This window comes from Prunus dulcis, chromosome 1, assembly GCF_902201215.1.
Source record: "Prunus dulcis chromosome 1, ALMONDv2, whole genome shotgun sequence".
Taxonomy (NCBI): domain Eukaryota; kingdom Viridiplantae; phylum Streptophyta; class Magnoliopsida; order Rosales; family Rosaceae; genus Prunus; species Prunus dulcis.
The window spans coordinates 11,503,382-11,526,340 of NC_047650.1; the positions used below are offsets into that span (position 1 = coordinate 11,503,382).

The window sequence follows — 22,959 nt, forward strand, 5'->3', positions numbered from 1 at the left end:
TATGAACGAAATGCATGTGTCTTCACCTATTCACCCCGTAGATTTGGTAGCCACTCAACCTCAAACGCATCTAACTCACCGGCTCACTTTCTCTATTCTTTACACGTGCTTCGTGCGTAGAAGGCAAGCGGGCCAATCTCAACGACGGCGCTTGTCAGATAGAATAATCCAATACGTGGTCATGAGTTCCACAAAGGTTTTTTTTTTTTTTTTTTTTTGGAGATTTCCACGGCCGTTTTAAAACTTAAAATAAAATAAAATAATGTCATAGAAAAAAGTAAAAAATTAATAAACGCTTCCAGCCCCGCCATCCTGCCTACACCCGACAGGCTCTCCACAATAATTGTAATTTAACAGTGGCACATGTTTCTTTTATTTCTTGTTTACGCATTAGAGATGTGTCATTTTAATTAATTCGGGTTTTAAATTGGTTGACTTTTTAGTTTGAGGGGTTAAGTTTAATTGGGATCCTTGTTCACGGTGTATGACAATTTACTCTATTTTATTTTAAGCAATATAAAAAGAAGATTTGAACTTAAAATCTATTTTTGAAAAAATAAAGTATATATATACTAGGGAGTAATTGATGTACACGAAGAACTGAATGGAAATATTAAGAGCATCTTCAATCTGCAGCCTCTTTATCTATCTTTAGGAATGGTAAGTTGACATTGGCTCTTCAAAACATTTAATTTTAGTTTGAAAAAATAAAAGGCCAAAAGTCACTTTTTGTCCATGTAGTTTGACACTTTAACCACTTTTGACCATGTAGTTTCAAGGGAGATTCACTATTATACCCAATATGGAGGCCCAAATTATAAAAATACCCTATATAAAATGGACTTTAGAAACACACCCAAAGCCCATTTATAACATAACAAAAAAGCTTTTAACTTCTTATAAATTACAAAACTGCCATCAATTTCTTAAAACAAGCCCAACCCCAAAATCTCATAAAAATACCCAAAGCACTCAATAGGGCATCAAAGTAATTTAATAATCAATATTAAATTCAATAAGGCTAGCTATCATTTTTTGGGTTTTTTTTTGGGTTTGTTTATAGGAATTCAATTGTGTAGGGTTTATTTATAATATTAGTGCTAGAAATGGGTATATCACTAAATATCTCTAGTTTCAATTCCGTCAACTTTGCCATTGTAGTTTCGTATTTGTAGCAATTCAAGGACAAGTTAGTATTTTTGTCAATTTTTTTGACGGTGTAAGGGAAAATTGTTTGAGATTGAGAGGATGGTGTCGATTGAAGCTTTGAGAGAGATAGGGCAACATAGACCAATTATTGTGGCCTTGAGAGGGTTGAAGAGAGCAATGAGTTCGATATAGATGAGAGTCGAGCAATGAAATTATAGAAGGTAAGTGAGAGAGTGAATATGGGCCTTCAAATTGATCAATAATCTAAACTACTCATATCTTACATCTATTTAAAATATTATCATCTAATGGTCAATATATAATTGGATATATTAAATTTAAATAATATATATTAAATAACATTTGTTAGTTCAGTTCTATTACTGACTGTATCCAAGATCCAATACCAACACTGACATCCGAATGTGTCTGTTAGTATAAGTGATCAATCCGAAACTGACATTTCTTTTCTGTAGCCGAAATCGATAAAATCGACAATTTTGGTTAAGTGAGTTTATCGATTTGTCTGATTAAGATTCTAACCCTAAAAATGAGTATCGCAATTTAGGAGTTTTGAGTTTAAAAGTTTAATAAAAGAATTAAGAGCTTATAAATCTAGTGATCAAAGAGTACTTGTTCTACACCCAACTATAATTGGCTTTCCACTATGTTTGCCATGTCAACTATCCTAATAAGGTAACATTGTAAATTGTTGACTATTGGGTTGACATTTTAACTATGTAGTGGTATATGATTTGAGCTAAAACAAAAAACAATCATATCCAATTGAGTTTATATTTTGTAATAATGCATATGCATTGTAGATTTATATTAATAAATTAATAAATTATTAAAAGATAACAAATACGAGAACTTTGGAGCTCTGAACTCTTTATGTGAAACACCACACATTTAATAAAATAATCAAAATTATTACCCCAAAAAAAAAAAAAACATATATATATCTCTTTCGGCCGAAATCAATAATCAACTTGTTTACATTGAAAGACCACCTCATAAGAAAATACATTAAAAAATAACAACACGTCATAATCAGAAGCACTAAATTAACAATCAATAATGAACTTGTTTACATTGATGCATTGTCATTGTTGATTAACACGGCATTAACCAATTAAAACAGGGGGAGAGGAATCTTTAACATGGAATTTTGAATTCATATCTCAATCTTGTATCCCACACAGGAAAAGGTCAATCGGCTTGCTTTTGAAATATATATATATAATTTCCCAACGAGTGTCACCCTTTTTGACTTTTGATTCATCATTCTTATCGAGAGGAAGAAAAAAAGTTTCATTGTTGTTCTTTATAAGTGAAATGACTAAAAGCGTTTTTTCAAAACGAAAAAAATAAGTTTTCATTCGGTGACAGAGCTACTCTTAGGCCCGGAGTGGCCCTGGTTCTTTTAAATTTTGATCTCCCCTCTATTATATTATATATAATATATAGAATTTGTAATAAAACAACTTATAATTTAAGTTAAAATTTCATATAAAATAAATTAAATATGACTAAATTATAAATATTTACCTCTAAACATGTAACTAGTGAATACTTATGTACTTATATTTTCTACTTCAGCTCTCCCAACTTTATAATTCTAGCTCCGCTCCTGTTTCTATCAGCATTTAGCATAAAAATTTAAACTTAAAAGGTGTTTAGTGTTTCATAAAAACACTTTTAGTAACAAAAGAACTATAAATTAAATTATTTCGCGTAAAAGCAGTCTCAAACATGTCATGAATCATATATAAACAAACAAACAAACACTAAAGATCATTAATTAAATTTTATAAAACTATAAAAATAAATAAGAAAATATCCATAATAATTTTTTATGTTTTTTTTTGTTGTTGTGAAAAATAGATAAGGTTAAGACAAAAAAAATATCGGAAAAGTAGCGGTAAGAAAAAGGCCAAAAGGGGACGATATGATTTTGCAACGTGGCGAGTAAGATTAGAATATGCTTTCTCTTATTTTATCATTGCATTTGATTATGATTGCATTGGTGGGGTCGTTAGCTCAACCTCCTCTTATCTTGTTATTATTATTTTTTATTGTTTTAGGGTTTAGGGTTGAATATTTTGCATTGCATTGCATGTCCTCACCACTTCACCCGCAGATTTGGTAGCCACTCAACCTCAAACGCATCGCCTCACCTGCCCACTCTCTCTCATCTTTACACGCCACAATCTCAAGCGCGTGCGAAGCAACCGCTTGCTTCTCCACGTCCCTTGTCGGATAGAACAATCCAAGATGTCGTCATAATTTCCACACTTTTTTGTATTGGTCAGAAATTTCCACACTCTTTTTATGATATTTTGGAATTTAAAAATGTTAAATTAGTACCAGAAATAGATGGGAAAAATAAAACAAACCGCTTCCCGCCATCATGGAGACCCCGACAGACATGTCTTATGCATTTCAACTTGTTTTTGAATTTGGTTCACCGTAATTAGCACTATTTAAAAATTTTAATTTAAATACTCCGCTAATAATGACGGAGGAAAAAATTACCATGAAACACATACAAAAAAATTTCAATTTAGTTTGCCAAAGTTAAGAGATAGAGTATTTTCTCATATTATTGCTGTGTTATGAATTGACTTACAAGTTAGGGTCATTCCACACTAAATTAAATCCAATTATTTAACAAATGACACTTTTCGAATAAGAAGAAGATAATAGGTATTTTTGTGTGTGGGGATACAAACTATATTTCAAACCGAGGAGCATATTCGCTTCCGTCAATTTAGCTTGGCTAAACCAATGTATAATATAAAGAAGAGGTGATTTCAATCTTACATATGAAAACAACTTTGAGATTTTCGAGATAGAGATGGTTAGAGCGAGGATTAAGGATAACAATAGGTCATCCCCTAATTATTGAAAGGGTTATTACATCAAACATACAAAAGTAATATCTGAAAAACAGTCACTCTCTTAACACACAGCGACAGTAAAAACTATTGTTTAAATTTTTTACCCTAAACCAAAAAAAAAAAAAAAGAAAAAAGAAAAAAGAAAAAGAAAATAATGGTATACTGTACTTTTTAAGCGTTGTTGACAGGGAGGGAGGGAATCTTGACGTCTAAGCTAGAGGAAGAAGAAGGATGTTAGGTGCGCTGGCAGGTTAGGTGATTTTGACCACAAAAACGATGGAAGGGCCTGCATCTCCTTCTTCAACGCAATCACAACGGCAGCGTTTGGACGAAGCTAGGGTTTCAGAGATGGAGATTCAACCTCCACTGACCAACCAAGACACCTCCACCGTCTGGGACTGGGGAGATCTCCTCGACTTCACCGTCGACGACGACCTATCGATCTCGTGGGGCTCCATCGAGATTGACCCGGCTCCGGCTCTGGAAGATCTGCCGGAGGATCCGAATTCGAATTCGGATCGGGTAAGGAAGCGCGACCCGAGGCTGGCGTGCACCAACTTCTTGGCGGGTCATGTCCCGTGCGCGTGCCCCGAGATGGACGAGAGGATGATGGAGTTGGAAGAGGAGGAAGCCGGGCATGGAAAGAAGCGGGTCAAGACGGCTCGGGCCCCTCCTGGGACGGCCCGGTGTCAGGTTCCGTCTTGTCGTGCCGACATTAAGGAGCTGAAGGGGTACCATCGGAGGCACAGAGTGTGCCTTGCCTGTGCAAATGCCGGCACTGTCTTTCTTGACGGTGAGACCAAGCGTTATTGTCAGCAGTGTGGCAAGTAAGCTCAATTTTAAGTTGATTTTCAATTTCAGAGATAGTGATTTTATCTTTGAATTAGTTATAGTTTAGCAGTTTCGTATTAGTAATCTTCAAAGCTGTTAGTAAGTTCACAACTTAGCATTGGCAATTACCCAAGTTTTTTTTAGGAAGCTTTTGGATAATTTGGATTAAGCTAGCTTCACAGTTCCTGGGTTGTGATTGTAATCTTATATGACAATCAATTTTATGCTTTTACCTATAAGGTTACTTTGCACTTGTTAACTCTCCAAAATGCAGAGAAGGGACTGTTTAGAAGCAATTCCAACAGTGTCAACGTAGTTAATATTTGGAAGGTTGCCCCCCCACTCCACTCCGTTCAGAGAAACTCTCCACCTACGTGCCCTCTGTCCTTACGGACCCCCTAGGGAGATCGCTTCTCTCCCACCTCTGAGAAGGTGCTTCTCTACTAAGGGTGGGGCCCCAATTGGGGCCCACCCTTAAGGGTATATCCCTTCCTTAAAGATTGGGATGAGTTGATGTCGGTAGATGGTGTGAAAACACTTCCTGATCTGGAGTCTTCACGAACACACTATAGAGGTTTAGTTACTCAGTGTTTAGGGTTAGATAAATTTGTACTTATATATGCAAGTTCAGTAGTGAAAGAAGCACATGATATTCTTAACTGGGAATTTATATGAATTTGTTGGGTGGAATATGTTTCCATGGCTATATTTTTGCTTTGGGTGATGGGAGCTGGAGAAGTTTCCCTAGGAAGTGGCAAGTGTCAATACGGGTTATGCCATCTAAGAGTTCCTGGCGTTGGACAATAAGGAAATATAGGAAGAAAAGATCCACTCATTCTGGCCTCCACACCAAAGGGAGTCCAATTTAATTAAAAAAGTTCCGGCATCACACCTGTGCGTGCCTTGTAATCACTCCAAGTCAACCTGTGCCTCACACACAAGGAGGAATTTGCAAGAAATTTTTCTTTCACTAACTCTGATCCTAAAAGCTTACAAAGTAGGCCCTTTCATAGGGTAATTGGTACATGAATCTGGAAAGATCCATATTAATACACTTAGGAATTCTAAAGACATAGTTAGAATGTAAAGTTTGTTTGTTTTTTTTTTTTTGGGGAAAGTAACAGAATAATTACATGTGCTCTTCTTTCTGTGGATGACATGTATCTTTTAATGGGTCAGAGGATACTGCACTTAGATATTAATTATATTAAGGTTTGGCTGATTTGTTTTAAGGGTCTTTTATATATAAAGATAGATGTTGAGAAAAGTGAGACAACCCCTATTAGCAATTTAGCACATTGGAGATGTTGAATGGCTTGCAGCTGTCATTTGCTGTAGGATAAGGTCACTGCCTACGTTTGGCTCTTTCTTTAAGTTCTTCATAAGCCATAGGCATTTTGGATTCCATACTGCTTGTCTTTGTGGTGAAGACTGGTGGGTTAAAATAAGTAATACTTTTCAGAGGGAGTTTAGATTGGCAATAATTATTAGTATAATAAGTCATTGTACTATCCAGAAGATTTGTCGACCTGGGATGAAGAGAAAGTTGTAACACTGTCACATTTCTGTTTTATTGAGGGACTGCATGTATTATTTTTGTTGAAGTGTGCTGGAATAATTTTAATATTGCTTTTGTAATTTCGTTTCTGCTTGTGCTCCAATTCTTTGGCAGGTTCCATGTCTTATCAGATTTTGATGAAGGTAAGCGGAGCTGTCGAAGAAAACTAGAGCGTCATAATAACAGACGACGAAGGAAACCTACTAATTCAAAAGGAGGGATTAGAAAGGAATCTCAAAGGGAAATTCAAATTGAAGATACCAATTGTGATGGTGGAGCAGGAGAAGGTATTCAATGTTTGTTTTAAAGCAACCAGTTTGTAAAATGAGCTGTATAGTTGTTTTTCCTTCCTAGAAAAAGAGTCTACTGATCCAATTTGTATGCATAATGTACAGACAGTATACAGTTAAGCAGTCAGTTAAATGACAAGGAAGAATTGCCAGAGTCTGAAGGTGGACGTATTTCTACCCTCAGTTCAGTGCCTGATTCCCAGATTGTCCATAGTGATGGTGGTGCATCTTTGGTAGCTTCTGGTGAAACCCAAATGCATGGAAGAAAACATGATTCTAACAACTCTCTTTCTCCGCCAAATTGTGATAAAAGTGCCTACTCTTCTATGGTGGGTCTTTGCTGCCTGGTTAAAACTGATCTTTATGCGAGGAGATATAATTGAGATGTACTGATTTGATACATACTTGTAGTGTCCGACAGGTCGCATCTCATTCAAGCTCTATGATTGGAATCCAGCGGAGTTCCCTCGAAGACTTCGGCACCAAGTATTATTAAAAGATTGTTATTACAGTTTAGTATATAGAGTGAGAATTATTTTAATAGAAATATGTCAGGACTTGGATTAACATGTGGGTAAATGTGTTTACAGATATTCCAATGGTTGGCCAGTATGCCGGTTGAGTTGGAGGGGTATATCCGCCCTGGATGTACTATCTTGACTGTTTTTATTGCAATGCCAAAGTTTATGTGGATGAAGGTAATGATGTCGGTAATCTTATTTGCAAGATTGATATTCAGTTTGTCAAAGTTTTCTTCTTACCTTGCCTTTACAAATTTTGTTCAACAACTTTGGTTTTGATCATGTGATGGTTTTGCTCAGTTACTTGAAGATCCTGTATCATATGTACATGACTTTGTTGTTGTACCTGGAAGGATGCTGTCTGGGAGAGGCAATATACTTGTTTATCTAAATGACATGATTTTCCGTGTTGTGAAAGGTAATCTGATGCTCCATAGCTGTGTTGTATTTCTTATTAATTATGCGGTAAAATATGACGTAACTTAATTAGCCTCTGCGTTTATTTGATGATCCATCTTGACATATTGCTAAAAGATACAGATCTCTGAATAATTCTTGTTTGCAATCTTTCCATGAGATGTAAATGGATGTACAGAACTAAACAAAATTTATGAAATTATGTTGGTCAGAATCATCAATTCGTGTCGGTTGATCTTAGATTTTGGGTATAAACAGCAGTTTGCAAGTAGAATTTCTGACAAATTTTCATGTTTCCTGGTAGCAGGACTGGTCAGTATCTTTTTTTTTTTTTTTTTTTTTGGTTAATCTATTTTCAGTAATTAATGTGCTTCTTTTCATTTTGGTATGCACAGATGGGACTTCTGTAATAAAAGGGAAAGTTGAGATGCGGGCCCCAAGGCTTCATTACGTTCATCCTAGATATTTTGAGGCAGGCAAGCCCATGGAGTTTGTTGCCTGTGGAAGTGATTTATTACAACCCAAATTTCGGTAGGACTTCCTTTCAGGGTTTTCCACCTGTTGATAGTAGTTTATTGTGTTGTATTTTGATTCAGCCCCTTTCAGCTCTGTGATTTTGAATCATGTATTATTATGATAAGGTAGCTTTTCATGAACACGACATTTCCTGTCAACTGTAAGACTAGATTATAATGGAGGGAGGGGAAACTACTTGGTGACACTCTCAACAGTCTACATAGACTTGTTACTAGTACATAATAGCTACTGTTCTTTGTTGGTCCAAAAGTGTAGCACGCATAGTGTGATCTTGGAAGTGCCAGAATATATTGATCAGAGATGTATATCAATTATGGCAGATCTGTAGTTGTCTGATGGCACATGCTGATTACTCTTCTGATTTATCCAAATAAAATAATTCTGATTAATTTAAAGTTTTGCAGTCAGGTGTATGTTCTATAATATTCTGTTTACTTGTTCCATGTATGTATAGAGCAGAATTATTGTCAAGTAAGTTGCCTAATAAAGATCATTATGGTGACAGGTTTCTTGTATCCTTTTCTGGAAAGTATCTGGCGTATAATTACTATCCTGAATCTTCTCCTAGTCAGATTGAAGGAGACACTGCTACTAACTTAGACCATCAATTATACAAGATACATGTCCCTCAGACTGAAGCAAATCGTTTTGGTCCTGCATTTATTGAGGTAAATTTTCTGAGCTATTTTCTTTTACCCTCCTTATGGTGTATATTCTTGTCTGATCATATCTCCAGACTCCAGCGATCCTAATAGTGTTGTGGTATTCCATCATTCTGACAAAAGTAAAGATAGTGTTATGGTATGCATATTGTTGCTTGCATGGGTGTTTGACCATGTTTCTGCAATGCTGATTACTGATATGTGTCAAACACTTGATATTGACTATGCAGTAAACCCTTTTATGACCAGCGATTTATAAATTTGATATGCAACTTCTTTGATTGGTTAATGCATTGATGAGAATTGTTGGTCTTGAAACATGGTATGTAGACAATGATGCAGCTATTGCTGATAACATTAGCCATAAGCTATATCTGTGGACTGGAATCTGCGATAGGTATACGGAAAAGAGTAGGATTCATATAGATACAATTGAAATTTTGAGGTTCACATGGAGACAGAAGCATAGTTACAAAAGCATTTTAATGCATGGTACTTGGTTTTTAACTTGCCAGGATTTTCTTTGCCTCATAGTTTATCATTGGATGAATCTATATTGCAGATTGAGAATGAATCTGGCTTATCGAACTTTCTACCCATACTCATCGCGGATAAAGATGTTTGTGCAGAAATGAATACTATTCAGAAGAGATATGAAGAATCTTTCTCTTTGCAAGGATCACACTTTTCTTCTAGTGGTTCTCTGTCAGACTCTTGTGAAGCATCTTCCCTGGGACACACAGCATTTTCTGAAGTTATTTTAGATATAGCATGGTTACTTAAAAAGCCCTCATCAGAAAATTTTCAACAGATCATGACTGCTTCACAGATCCAAAGATTCAACTATTTATTGAACTTTTTGATATCCATGAAGTCAACAACCATATTGGAGAAAGTTTCACAAAATTTGAAGACTCTGATGGATAACATGGAGTTACACAGTGCAAATGATGGCACCAGTGATGCTGACATGAGGCTCTTAAAGAATTACATGGATTATGCCCGTGATCGTCAAAAAATTGACAACTCGGGGGTTTTAGTACCATGGTCTGGAAGATTGGTGCAAAAAGAGGATATTGTTTCTCAAAGTCAAAGCTGCTTTCAGAATGTCGGAAATTTGGTTGTTCCGTTACAATGTCAGGTGAGAACTTCATTCAATTTTGGTATGGTGGGGGTGGGTGGGTGGTGGTCGTCGGTGGGAGAGGTTGGGGGGAGGTGGGGATTGAAAGGATTAAATAAATCTGCTTTTAAGTTAGCTTTGGTTTCATATACATTTTACTCTTTAGCAATTTAACATTTCTTCTCATCTGGTAGTCTGGTAGTTCAAATTCCAACTTTTTAAGAAGAAAATATTGTGGTGAGGCATTGCATTCCTGGTAATTTAACTGTTTTTATTTCTGACAGGGCTTTTCTTTTCTTTTTATTTTTGTCCAAAAAAAGTTTGAGTTCGAACTTGTTGCTTGCATGTCATTTCATTAGTTGTTATTGCCGTACTGATTTTTCTTAGAGGCTGCCCTGCTTTCTTTCCCTATCACTTTGGGATCTGAAATAATACTTCTACAGTCAACTAGTGAAGGATTTATTTGATTCTAACTGTTTGGCTATGTTGTGGTTAAGCGCATGACAACTTATTTTTTCCTCCCTTTTGCTAAATTGAAATCTACAGTTCTATTTTGGCCATCTAAGATCTTATAACTAGTTGTGTTATTCACCATCAAATTTTTATCTGTTAAATGTTTTCGTACTTCTTATAGCTAGCAAGAGATATCCAATTGAGGGTAGGGCAGTCGCTGATTGTATATAATTTACGTACTTGTTATTTTCTGTACTCTTATTTGATGAACTAATACAAGTTTTGTTCCGTTAATTGTTGTGTAATATTATGCAGGATACGGAGATAACTGTGGATGGTAGGGTGGATGTGATGGTGGGTTCAACTTCTCATGAGAGAAGTGAAACTGTTCCACTCTTGAGTAAAAAGGCAGTCATGAAAGCTAACCTGATCAAGAAATGGCCAAGAGTGGCTAACTATTGCACTTCTGGGGAGGTCTCAATGTCCCGCTCTAGTGGGGCGTTCTTGAGATTTCGCCCTGCACTTTATGTAATTTGTGCTGCAGCTATCTGTTTAGGATTTTGTGCAGTCCTCTTTCATCCTCACAAGGTTGGTGAATTTGCAGTAACAATGCGCAGATGTTTATTTGACAACTTTTAGATGTTTTAGTTTGTTTTTTTTTCCTTAGAATGTATTCCTCAATCCCTTAAATCTGTATATATATATATATATATTATATATCTCCGTTGTGCACTACTTTCTAATATTAGACTAAGACAAGCCGCCAAAATTTTTTTCGTCACCGAGCTGTTCTTGCTGCAAGCATAAATTCTGAGTACTGCCTCTGTCAAGTCGCATTCTGTTTTTGGGGCTCTTCTTGCTCGAAGCATAAATTCTGCGTATTGCCTCTGCTGAGTCACATTTTCTGGACTGTGTTTGCCTACGGCCTTTGAGATAGTAATTTTAATTTTATAAGAAAATGAAGTTGCTCGAATTTTAATTTTAATTTTGGTAATGCAATGTCGGCGGTGGCTGACGTTCCAGTTGCATTGTGTATTCTATTGTTGTAATGTTTAGATACAGATTTGGTGTTGTGTTTAAGTAATAAAAGAGGCCTGGTTTTCTGATGGAATTCCTTCTAAATTGTAATTTGTAATGTTATGAAATAGGGGGTTTCATGCTGCTTTTTTGTTTTCGATTTTTTTATTTATGAATACCCTAAAACAATTCAAAACTGTCCATTAATTAATTTTTTTTTGCACAATTGATAATAATAATAATAATTTGAACATATTTTATTTCAAATTTCTGTACATATTATGTGCACGTTTGAATGTTGAAGTGTATGAAAAGGCAAAATCTTGTGTGTACACATGATGCCAGTTATGCAACTGCTTGTTGTGCTTGTTATTTATTCATTTATTTTACCCTTCAAAGATTTCAAAGTATTCCTTTTCAACTGATGCGATGCTGCTCATCTGCCCCAACAGCAACGGAAACGATGAAGATATCACAACCCAAAACCCCGCAAAAAACAAAAAACAAAATCAGAAAACATGAAGGTAGCTCACCCTTTTCTCCCCTTATTTATCCAAAGCAACCTGGCATGAGTCATGATATTTGTGGTGTTCACAAATCAAGGGCCACAGGGTATATTTTAATTTAGAACAAAATAGTTAGCAACTTAAGGTAGAATATCCACTAATTGACAATGAATTCCACCCCACTAGGCTGGAGTTAGCAACAGCTTTTATTTTGCAATAACACGCTTAGCACCATCCAAAGTATTCTTGAGTAACATTGCAACAGTCATTGGGCCCACGCCTCCAGGAACAGGAGTTACCCATCCAGCAACCTTACATGCTTCCTGGAAATCGACATCTCCGACCAATCTATAGCCTGATTTTCTACTTGAGTCGTCTATAGCATTTGTTCCGACATCAATGACTGCAGCACCTGGTTTTATCCAACTCCCCTTGATCTGAAATTCAGTAGACACACTGATTAACAAATTTCGGATAGATTTCATCAATTTGAAACATAAACCCTACATCCCACAGCGTCCAACCAAGACAAGGAATGTATTATACGACACACAGAAACGATGTTTGCTCCACTAACAGATGGCAGTCATTTCACACAAGCAATGATACAACTTAGTGAAGAAGGCTATTTTATACACACCAGACCACTGCTTATAAAGCATCAAAGGCATTGTCTTACAACTTCCAAGTAAAAATGATGGAAGTACCAAGGCCGGAGAATTTCCTTTTTCCTTCACCTGGATGAATATATGGGAGGAATCAACCAAGTATACCTATTCTCTTATTAGTTGCATTTCAGTTTTCTTGTTCAAGCATATCTTAAGGTGTTTGAAGTATTTAACTATGTGCAAGTTGTGTATACTGAAAAATATGCAGTTCGTATATGGGATCTAAGTGTTATGTGCTAGTATTTGTGGGTGAACAAATTACCATGGTCTTCAGCACTACTTTTAACTAGAAACAAACTAAGTACTAGAATTTTCATGGAAAGCCAAACAAATATTAAACGAGAGAAAACAGGTATGTCATAAGACGATGTTACTGCATATCAAGGAACAACAATCTGTGAACTACCTACCATCATTGCCTGCCCTGCTGCAGCAATAATAATGTCTGCTTCACGAATGATACTTTCTGGATCGTGAGAATGAGAATGGACTACAGTAACTGTAGCATCTGCTTTCAAAAGCAACATCGAAACTGGCAATCCAACTATGTTACTTCTGCCCACCACCACTGCCTTCTTTCCCTTTATGCTTATGCCACTCCGTGACAGAAGTTCCAGGCAGCCCTGCAGAAAAAATCATCTCATAAAACAAAACTGCTACCTGCCACAAGAAAGCCTCTCACAGCTCCATATGAGTATTTCTTGGATAACAAGGTTCTCTTGTTTGGCACAAAGTATACTCAAAGAAACAAAAGCATACGTGCGTCTGCATCTATCTGTGTTTGAACACATAACTCAAGTGTCTTGCCTTGGGAGTGCAAGGAAGGAACAGAGGTTCTCTGCCTTTCATCGCGAGCTTGCCAATGTTGAGAGGATGGAAGCCATCAACATCCTTCTCGATGCTGATTTCACTCAACACCTTCTCCTCATTAATATGCTTCGGCAATGGAAGCTGAACTAGAATACCTACCAACAAAACAAAACCTACTTTCACGACGAACAACAATGGAAATGTAGCACATAAATAACTGATTTCAGATTCCACCAAGCTCAAAATAAGAATTTTGCAATTATATTTTGTCAACTTAGAATGGAAAAAGTGATCATCTTTCATGAAACCAACCATGTACATCGGGATTGGCATTCAATTCATGAACTTTGGCAATGAGGTCGTCTTGGGACACATCCTCAGGGAGGTCTATGTCCAAGGATTTAATTGCAACCTCAGCACAAGCCTTTCTCTTCATGCTCACATAGCTCTGAGAGTCCTTCCTGTTCCCTACAATCACTACTGCCAGTCCCGGAACCTAAACCATTGATTGATTGCATAATTGCATTGTCAAAATTCATCCACTAAATAAATAATTACAAAAATTAATTCAGATAGATGGAGCAAAAAAGCAAACCTTGCCATATTTCTGGGAGAGATGGCGGACTTCCTCTGCAATTTCGTTTCGGATGGTCTGGGCTATGGCTTTTCCGTCGATTATCGCGGCCTTGTGATCCGATTGCGACGCCATTGATCAAACACTCACTCTCAGTAGAGATTAGGGTTTACAATGACAACGGATTTACTGCACCCATAAAAACCCTAAATTAGGATTTACAGTGACAGTGGGTTCGATCGACTGAGAGAGCTGAGGTGAGTCCGAGAGTGACTCTCTCGGTTGATTTCGAGTTCGATCAGGTGCGGAAGGGTACATGGAACTGCTTCCAGGTTGCCACTAATTAGCTGACACGTATTATAAGAGTATAGCCGGACGGCTATACTATTTATTAAAAAAAGAAAAAGAAAATGACCCTTCTAGTTACATTAGTTTATACTTTATAGATATTAATTTGCTAGTTTCGACATCTTCAAAGCAGATATTGAAGAGAGAGAAATTTCACAGTAAATCAATATGATAGTTCAATTTTTTCAATTTTTTCTTCTTCTATTTTCATGGGAATGTTTGCTTTTGGTCTACCTCGTTCTCTCGAGTGCTACTAAATTCTGTTATTGCACACATTATTTGTTGTAGAGAATTGCATGCTGAGTTGGAGTGTTCTTGATAATTGCTTCACATTTCAAACAACACTTTAAATGAAGAATACTACCACCTATACCCATAAATCTTTAATTTGAAATTGTTGTTTTGGTTGGCAAAGAGTTTGCAAAATCACCATCTTGCATTTTTGTTACAACAAGTAAGAAATAATCTTAGCCTCTTACATTCTTTGAGTTAGTAAAATACGTAACGGGAAAAATATGAATAAAATACGTACGTGTTTTATTCGGCAATGTTTTGACAAATTACAACTGATAAGTTTGGCCACAATATAATTTGAATAATGCTACTCTAACAACATTTGTATATCAGATCCCCATACAATCTTATGTGGCAGCTGACAGAAATTAAAATTATTTAATATTTTCTTTTCTTTTATTATTTATTCAAGTATTTGTTTTTCTAATTGTCTTAATTAAAATACACTTCATTGATTTAATTGATGTGACATATAATATGGACATGCCACATCATGTGGTATAGAAATGTGGGATAAAAATATAGTAAGTGTAGCATTACTCATATAATATTTTAATATGATATATTTACTTTTTTTAATATATATTATTTTTATTCAATAATATGCGAAAATTATGTGTATAATAATTGAATTTTGTGTGTATAATTGAAAGTTTTGTAAAAAAAAACAAGTGTATTAATATTAAACATGAAAAATACACACGTACGTGTACAATACGAGTATTAAACATGAAAATGCTAAATTCTTTATAGGGGTAATAACTTTGAAAAAGTAAAAACTCAAAAGGGGACAATAAAGACTTGTAGAATGGCCTAATAGTAATGGATAAGGCTCTAAATTACCCTTATCGATAAACAAAAATTGGAAAAAACCAATTTTTTATGTAAAGAGTATAGCCGCTCAGCTATACTATGTCAACGTCTGATGTTCCAGTTACATTGTGTAGATCCTTTTTTAATGGAGGGAGGTCTAAAACAAAACAATTGAAACTGTCCAATAATTTTGTTGTTGTCGGAATTAATAATTGATTTTTTTAGTATCCGTGTAGTGTGTGAGTTTAGTATATTATCGTCCATTTTAATAGGAAAGGTCTTTAAAAAAATTGATATATATTTTTTGTTCTCAATTGATAACAATAATGATAATTTGAACATATTTTATTTCTAATTTATACAAATTATAATATCATCATATATTATGTGTATTTGTTTTTACAAGCGATATTGAAAAAAAGGAGAATTGAATCTAGGACTTCAGATATAGGAGTAAATACTCTTAACCACTTGAACTACACATTCCTTGCATATTATTATTACGTGCGTATTCAAATGTTATAATATATAAAAATAGCAATATTTGAACGTTATAGTACATAAAAATGGCAAAATCTTATACGTGATCGTATGCATGAGTCATGATAACACAACGGCTTTGTTATTTATTCGTTTATTTTATTTGTTTGCTAATTAGAGAATTTGTCGCTTGTTTGTACAGAGATTTCAAGTATTCCCTTTCAACTGAAATAATGATTACTCATATGATGCCCCAACACAAAAGATATAGGTATCACAACTTAAAAATAAAAACAAAAATAAAAGCAAACATGAAGATATGCTTTGCTTTGCTTACCCTTTTCTCCCCTCATTTATTCAAAGGATAATGTACTTCACCATCAGCAACCTAACACGAGTCATGAGACTTGTGGGTGTTTTCCCATTAAGGCCAGCGCAATATGATGTGACATAGGATATTAATTTAAGACATATTTCAGTATCGTGAGCGATTTACAATCGTTAATTAGGATAAACTACTCATTAATTGACAACAAATGGAGAAGGTCCCCAGTTGTCCCATACACTTCCACCTTAAATTATCGAAGTTTGGCCAATACGAAAACAAAAAATCGCCACTCCAATTGTCACAATCTGAAAGTTGATCCATCACTCCTTTTATACACAAACTACTAGTACAAAGTAATGTTGAAGTCAGTCAGTTCCTAGATACATCAGTAATTCCTCACTACAAATCCATGCGAATGCAACTCACATACATCTACGATCAAGAAATACTCACGCGTCACACGAGAATTTACGTAGCAAAATGCATTGATATAAGAACAACAATCCATGTTTTACCAAAAAATTACAACCATAGAATGATATGAAGCATATATCATCAGAGATCTTTGACACCCACACTTCTATAACTTCCACTCCTTTTTTTTATGTCTTCCGAAATTACAAGGAAACCCCAATCTCCCTTTACACTACAAGGACCTTCTCCATTTGAATATGAAAGTAAACTTAACCGTATCTGATCAGTCAAAAACCAGTAGAGTTTATTTTTCAAATAAAATAAATTATCTTTTGCCAGCTTCGTCTTCAGTAACAGAACAAGAAACACTGTGCCTTGCCGCCCACAAGCTCCCATTTGTTCTTTGTTTCTTATAATTCCTAGCAATCGATCCGAGTAAGGTCCACGTAAGCATGCATCATATTTAAACCAAATTAATCATAATTTACCAGACTTAAAATGTGATCACATGCAAAAATTAGCTTTAAATAGCCTTATCATCTTGGTCCGCTTCCACGTGTCCTAATTAGGCTATGCTTAGCTAAAACCTCAACATTTTCACCAGATCAGTGACAGCTTTAACTCACATGCAGTACCCAGTTTCCCATCAGATACAACCTTCTACCTTCTTCCTAATCAATTGCTAGTAGACAAACTCATAAATATCTAGATGCACTTATATTGTTTTTGTTTTTAAAATTTTTGTTCATAAAATATCTAGCTACATGCAGCTTTGACATGTGTATAAATACCTCAGAACACGAGCATATATTGCATTGCATCCCACCAAGAGGAGAGTGCTACCAGGAGCAGAGTCCTTTTGCTCCTGTTTTTCCTTCTTTTTGTTTGAATTTTTAAGTTTTTTTTAGAGTAGTGAGAAAAAAACATGGCAATTGGGCAGTTCAGAGATGTTGAAAATGGAGAAAATAACACCCTTGAGGATTTGGAACAGCCTCTGTTCATTAAGCAGGAGAAAATTGTTTCCTATGAAGATGAATATGGGAGTGATGAGAAGAGTACTGAGAAAAGTGGATCCATTTGGATGGTTTTGCTCAGCACTTGTGTTGCTGTTTGTGGCTCTTTTGAGTTTGGATCATGTATAAGTGTTCTCGTAATTTCTATGAACATTGCGTTTTTAGTCAGAGCAGGTTGCAGGCTCTCTGTGTTTCTGGTTTAAGAAGGTTCTTGGTATACTAAGTGTGTTATTTTTGTTGTTTGTGTTTCTTCTCATTTGGGGGTGAAAAAAAATACAAAAATAACCCAAAAAGAAGAATGTTTGTTTAGCTTAAGTTCTTGTTTTGGCAGGTGGGCTATTCAGCTCCCACTCAATCTGCTATCAGGGAAGATCTCAATCTCTCTCTTGCCCAGGTTTGCCCTGTTGTTCTCTTTGGTCATTAAAACAATTTGCATTATATTGAAGTGAATTGTTACTGATTTCCAGTCACATGGCAGTTCTCCATGTTTGGCTCTATACTAACAATTGGTGCAATGCTGGGTGCTATAACAAGTGGTCGGATTGCAGATTTTCTCGGTCGAAAAGGGGTATGATAAATTTTAATTTCTGGGGTTAAAGAAGAAACAAATGAAAGCTTGGTCATATCCATTGTCCTAAACTTTGCACTAAACTTCTTGAATTTGTATGGAAATAGGCAATGAGAATGTCAGCTAGTTTTTGCATTACAGGATGGCTAGCCATCTTTTTCTCTAAGGTATATTTTCACCATTTTAAACTCTTGAATTTGTATATTTTTCTTAAGTTCAGTCAAACAGAGGTCACATGCTGAATGTATTTGCCATAAATCTTATGCAGGGCGCTTTGTCCCTTGACATAGGAAGGTTTTTCACTGGATATGGAATTGGAGTTTTCTCCTATGTGGTATATAATTTTATTTTAAAGCCAAGTTCTATTCATATGCTTTGCAATATCTGAACAAGGCTGTTTAATCTAATCAGAGTTTCTCTGGCATCATCTGGATGAACAGGTCCCAATATTTATAGCAGAAATCGCCCCCAAAAATCTCCGCGGAGCGCTTACAACATTAAATCAGGTAGGAAATTTATGAGCTTTCTCCGCACAAAATCATCTCCCTACTAGCTAGAAAGCTATATGTTCTTTAACACGCTGTTATCTTTTTCCTTGTACTTGTCCGGCAGCTCATGATTGTGACTGGAGCATCAGTTGCATTTGTAATAGGAACAATTATAAGTTGGACAACACTTGCTCTAACTGGTAAGTTCTGATCCCATAGGATACTTTGTTATTCTTAATGACAATAGGTGGCTCAACTTAATTGCCTTTGGAAGTAACTGAAAACTTTGAAGAGATTGATAATTGAGTTTTGATATGAAGGCATTGTTCCTTGCATTTTCCTGCTTGTGGGTCTATGGTTTGTGCCGGAGTCGCCTCGATGGCTGGTGAGATTTCAGTTCATAATAAGCTTTACCTTTTGTTTTCTTATTCTCACAAAACCAGAGAAAAAATAAACAGTGAGAACAAAACAGACGTATGAAGCTCAAATTATTTGTTTTCAGGCAAAGATTGGCCATGAGAAAGAATTTCAAATTGCACTACAGAGACTCCGTGGAAAACATGCTGATATATCTGATGAAATGGCTGAAATTCAAGTATGTCCTGTCAACCGAAAAAATGTTAATTGAATCTTTCATAATCTAAAAGCAACATTGCTAACAAAATCACCCTGTCTGTATCTTAACAGGAATATATTGTTACTCTACAAAGTCTTCCAAAAGACAAATTGTTGGATTTGTTTAAAAGCGAACATATTTCCTCTGTAATTGTAAGCAACTTTTCTCTGTCAATTTTCATAACTTTCTCTAATGCTGTTAACCAAATGACTTCATCTCTGACTCCAAACTCCTGAACATCCAGATTGGGGTTGGATTAATGGTGTTTCAACAGTTTGGAGGTATTAATGGGATAGGATTCTATGCAAGTCAAACCTTTGAAGAAGCTGGTATTTCAACTGGGGCTTTCCTATGCTTCATTTCATTTGGTTTGTTGCTAATCTTTCCTGTTAAAGTTATCTCTTTCCGTAATGCCAATTGCAGGAATTTCAAGCAAAACCGGAACCATAGCTTATGCATGTGTTCAGGTAACCATTTTCTCCTATCATCTGTTGAATCTCAAATGTTTGAGTTTGTCCATCCAGGCTTGGCTCATGTAAAATCTATTGGCAGGTCCCGATCACTATGGTCGGAGCAATGTTAATTGATAAGTCAGGAAGGAGGCCTCTTATAATGGTAGCAATTGATCTAGAAAACCTGATCCCTTACAGAGGATCTTTATAGATAAACTTTTCGTGATGAGCTTTTGTTTTCGTATGAAGGTTTCAGCAACTGGGACATTCCTAGGCTGTTTTCTAGCAGGAACTTCTTTCTTTCTGAAGGTATCAAAACTTTAAAACTATGTTCTGTTACAAAATCTTTTCTGCCCTTTCCTGTTACATTATGGTCTGATGTATGTATCATCTTTTTGTTTATCAGGGATATGGTTTGTTGCTTGATTGGGTACCGATAATAGCTGTGTCCGGCGTGCTGGTAAGTTAACCATCACAATTCGTAACTGCAAACTTGAAAAGTATCATGCCTCTTACTGCAGCTTCTCGTTTTACCTTGTTTATTTTTTAACCCTTTCGAATCAGACTTACATTGCGTCCTTCTCGATTGGAATGGGAGCTGTGCCTTGGGTGATAATGTCTGAGGTAAGTTTGAACAATTAACCTTGTCAGTTCCTCAATGCCATTCATGATAGTGTAAGCATTTTGAACCAAACAGACAGCAGAGAAATCATTTAAAACTCTATAAACATGGTTTCTTTTGCAGATTTTTCCAATCCATGTGAAGGGAGCTTCTGGGAGCTTGGTAGTGCTTGTGAACTGGTTGGGTGCTTGGGCAATTTCCTACACCTACAACTTTCTCATGAGCTGGAGTTCCTCAGGTAAGTAAAACTTATTGATTGGTTGTATTGTTTCACAACTGATATTCCATATATATACACTTCGATTTGTTTTTCAGGAACTTATTACATTTACTCTGGATTTTCTTTGTTGACCATCCTATTTGAGGCCAAGTTAGTCCCGGAAACCAAAGGCAAAACCCTAGAAGAAATTCAGTCATGCATCAATTCAGATAGATCAAGAAGACAAGACATCAGCTGATAACATTTAAGAGTAGATATGTCAGAAAATTTCCGTGGGATTTTGGCTCGAAAGTGTTTTCTCCATTTTGATTTGGAGGTGAGTTTCACGTCGGAGCAAAATACTCTTACCATTCATAATGTGTCAAATTTCTTTGGGCCTTCAACTCAACATGGAAGATGCAATATAGCAAAGTGTGTGCTTGTATTCATGTTGTATGGAAAATGGTGGAAAGAAATTCTTAATACAAATCTATAATAAAAGACTTGTTCCTTTAATTTTGAGCTCTGCAAAATTTTTATTTTTATTTTTTTAAGAGTTGTTGCTCCTATTTTGATGGAGAAAAGAATGTCCCCCCACAAAATTTTGCCTACTCGGAGATGTACAAAATGATCAATAATTATTAGATATAATCTGACAAACTAGGACCCTCCTATCAAGGGCAAGTGCAATCTCTAAGTTCTTGGAGTTGTCATTAGTTTTTATTTTAATTTTTTTACACTCTTAATATACCCTTTTTAGGTAATTACATTGTGGAATAAAATTGCAATCAATATTTTTCTTTAAGTGAATGTAGTGAGTAGTTTAGGAAAAGATAAATTGATAATAGTGACACTCTCCTTTTTGTTCATACGTTTGAGACTTTTTATGTAGAAAATACAAAAGCGGTAGTACAAGTACTACTAAACTTTTTTACCAAACATTGTTTGAGACTTTTTCGGTAGGAAGCATGTAAACATTAGTACAAGAACTATTAAACTTTTCTACCAAATGTTGAAAGTGTTGAAATTTTAAAAAATTTTAAAAAATTTTACCATTTTGATTTGTTCAATTATTTTGGCTATTTTAGTTTATTTATTATTGGGGTTATAAATATTTAATTTTCAGGTTTTATTTTTATATTGAATGCCTAGTTTAATGTGGTGGAGGTTATATGTTCTTAGATGCCTATAAAAGGCCACTCCTCCTTCACATTTGATATACTACCACAATACCACATACCACAATCACCATCACAATTTGATTCTCTCATCTTCTACCTTTCATACTTACTTTACTTATATATTATTTTTGGGTAACAGTTTTGTGACTTGGAGACTTATATCCGACTGTGAACGTGCTTATAGCAAACCTTGAGCCTGTGCATTGGGGGTAGTATTTTGGAGTCTTGTAGACCGTCAGTAGCTGCACGTAGGGAGGCTACAAAGGCTTTAAGACAACGTCTTTGACGTGCTTCACTATATCAGACTTACTTTCTTAATCTTAATTTTTTTTAAATGTTTTTTTTTACCTATTATTTGTTTCTTTAATTTTACTTTACCTTAAAAACTTTCCAATTTATTTTATATATTATTTATATTTTAAAGAATTTTGCTTTTAGTTTTTACGGAAAGAGGAAAACTATAACTTTTAGTAACAATCTATTAAGAAATCAAAGAATCAAAGAAAAATTCAATTATGCATGCACGCCTTTCCAAAAACCAGACAAACAATACCCAACGTTTAAAACACAACAATAACAATAAACTTTAGTGCCAAGAATATACGATAATTGCTTCTAACCTTGGTATTTAGGACTTCCAAAAATAAAGCAGTTAAAGACCACCATTTTGGCAGTTAAGGACAATAAACAGTATTAAGCCTAACAAAAAAACAATATTAAGGACCATTATACAAAAGAATAGTGAAGCACGACAAAAAATAGTGATTGGGTTTAGCCAAAAGCTAAAAATTATAGTTTTTCTCTTCTGTAAAAATCAAAAGTAAAAGCCTTTATAATATAAATAATGTATAAAATAAATTGAAAAGTCTTTTAAGGTAAAATAAAACTAAAGAAACAAATAATAGGTAAATAAAAGTAAAATAAATTAAGATTAAGAAAGCAAGCATATTATGGTGAAGCACGTCAGATACGCTGTTCTAAAGCCTTTATAGCCTCCTTACATACAGGTACTGAAGGTCTACAAGACTCCAATAATATATAATAAGAGAACAAGCAGAAGAAGAGAGGAAGAAGAAGAAGAGAGGAGGAAGAAGAAAAAGAAGAGGAAAAAGAGGAAGAGGTGGAAA

The 22,959-nt window shown here is 35.3% G+C and overlaps 3 protein-coding genes across 6 annotated transcripts; 2 read left to right on the top strand and 1 right to left on the bottom strand.

Moving 5' to 3' along the window:
• The first annotated feature begins 4,234 nt into the window (after positions 1-4,234).
• Positions 4,235-11,552, top strand: LOC117632723 (squamosa promoter-binding-like protein 7). Its single transcript, XM_034366283.1, has 10 exons — positions 4,235-4,879; positions 6,556-6,728; positions 6,837-7,060; positions 7,143-7,217; positions 7,322-7,429; positions 7,553-7,670; positions 8,065-8,200; positions 8,712-8,874; positions 9,431-10,009; positions 10,757-11,552. Exons 1-10 carry the CDS (start codon positions 4,329-4,331, stop codon positions 11,078-11,080), a joined length of 2,451 nt encoding a protein of 816 aa, XP_034222174.1. The 5' UTR covers positions 4,235-4,328; the 3' UTR covers positions 11,081-11,552.
• A 415-nt stretch (positions 11,553-11,967) lies between these two features.
• Positions 11,968-14,353, bottom strand: LOC117613833 (bifunctional protein FolD 2-like). Its single transcript, XM_034342423.1, has 5 exons — positions 14,038-14,353; positions 13,755-13,938; positions 13,440-13,597; positions 13,043-13,255; positions 11,968-12,401 (listed from the first exon to the last, which is right to left on the bottom strand). Exons 1-5 carry the CDS (start codon positions 14,149-14,151, stop codon positions 12,171-12,173), a joined length of 900 nt encoding a protein of 299 aa, XP_034198314.1. The 5' UTR covers positions 14,152-14,353; the 3' UTR covers positions 11,968-12,170.
• A 3,000-nt stretch (positions 14,354-17,353) lies between these two features.
• On the top strand, positions 17,354-22,179 carry LOC117632304 (sugar transporter ERD6-like 16). Of its 4 annotated transcripts, XR_004586458.1 has the most exons (19): positions 17,356-17,831; positions 18,038-18,100; positions 18,185-18,274; positions 18,382-18,441; positions 18,543-18,608; positions 18,715-18,780; positions 18,887-18,962; positions 19,083-19,147; positions 19,265-19,357; positions 19,450-19,530; positions 19,623-19,707; positions 19,802-19,845; positions 19,931-19,993; positions 20,080-20,139; positions 20,237-20,290; positions 20,395-20,454; positions 20,576-20,690; positions 20,768-20,988; positions 21,972-22,179. XR_004586458.1 is itself a non-coding variant. In XM_034365757.1 (18 exons), exons 1-18 carry the CDS (start codon positions 17,619-17,621, stop codon positions 20,908-20,910), a joined length of 1,437 nt encoding a protein of 478 aa, XP_034221648.1. In that variant the 5' UTR covers positions 17,354-17,618; the 3' UTR covers positions 20,911-21,167. The 4 variants fall into 4 exon arrangements, 3 of the variants coding, with proteins under 3 accessions (XP_034221648.1, XP_034221654.1, XP_034221638.1); XM_034365757.1 differs by lacking the exon at positions 21,972-22,179 and having other exon boundaries at positions 17,354-17,831; positions 20,828-21,167; XM_034365747.1 differs by lacking the exon at positions 21,972-22,179 and having other exon boundaries at positions 17,357-17,831; positions 20,768-21,167.
• Positions 22,180-22,959: the final 780 nt, after the last annotated feature.

Coding starts and splice junctions, on each gene's coding strand:
- LOC117632723 (XM_034366283.1), top strand. CDS start 4,329: ATGGAAGGGCCTGCATCTCCTTCTTCAACGCAATCACAACGGCAGCGT. Junction 7,430..7,552: donor CAAAGTTTATGTGGATGAAG/GTAATGATGTCG, acceptor GGTTTTGCTCAG/TTACTTGAAGATCCTGTATC. Junction 8,201..8,711: donor TTATTACAACCCAAATTTCG/GTAGGACTTCCT, acceptor TTATGGTGACAG/GTTTCTTGTATCCTTTTCTG.
- LOC117613833 (XM_034342423.1), bottom strand. CDS start 14,151: ATGGCGTCGCAATCGGATCACAAGGCCGCGATAATCGACGGAAAAGCC. Junction 13,256..13,439: donor TCCTTCCTTGCACTCCCAAG/GCAAGACACTTG, acceptor TTTTTTCTGCAG/GGCTGCCTGGAACTTCTGTC. Junction 12,402..13,042: donor CAGCAGGGCAGGCAATGATG/GTAGGTAGTTCA, acceptor ACTGAATTTCAG/ATCAAGGGGAGTTGGATAAA.
- LOC117632304 (XM_034365747.1), top strand. CDS start 17,619: ATGGCAATTGGGCAGTTCAGAGATGTTGAAAATGGAGAAAATAACACC. Junction 18,442..18,542: donor TAGCCATCTTTTTCTCTAAG/GTATATTTTCAC, acceptor AATCTTATGCAG/GGCGCTTTGTCCCTTGACAT. Junction 19,358..19,449: donor ATGAAATGGCTGAAATTCAA/GTATGTCCTGTC, acceptor GTATCTTAACAG/GAATATATTGTTACTCTACA.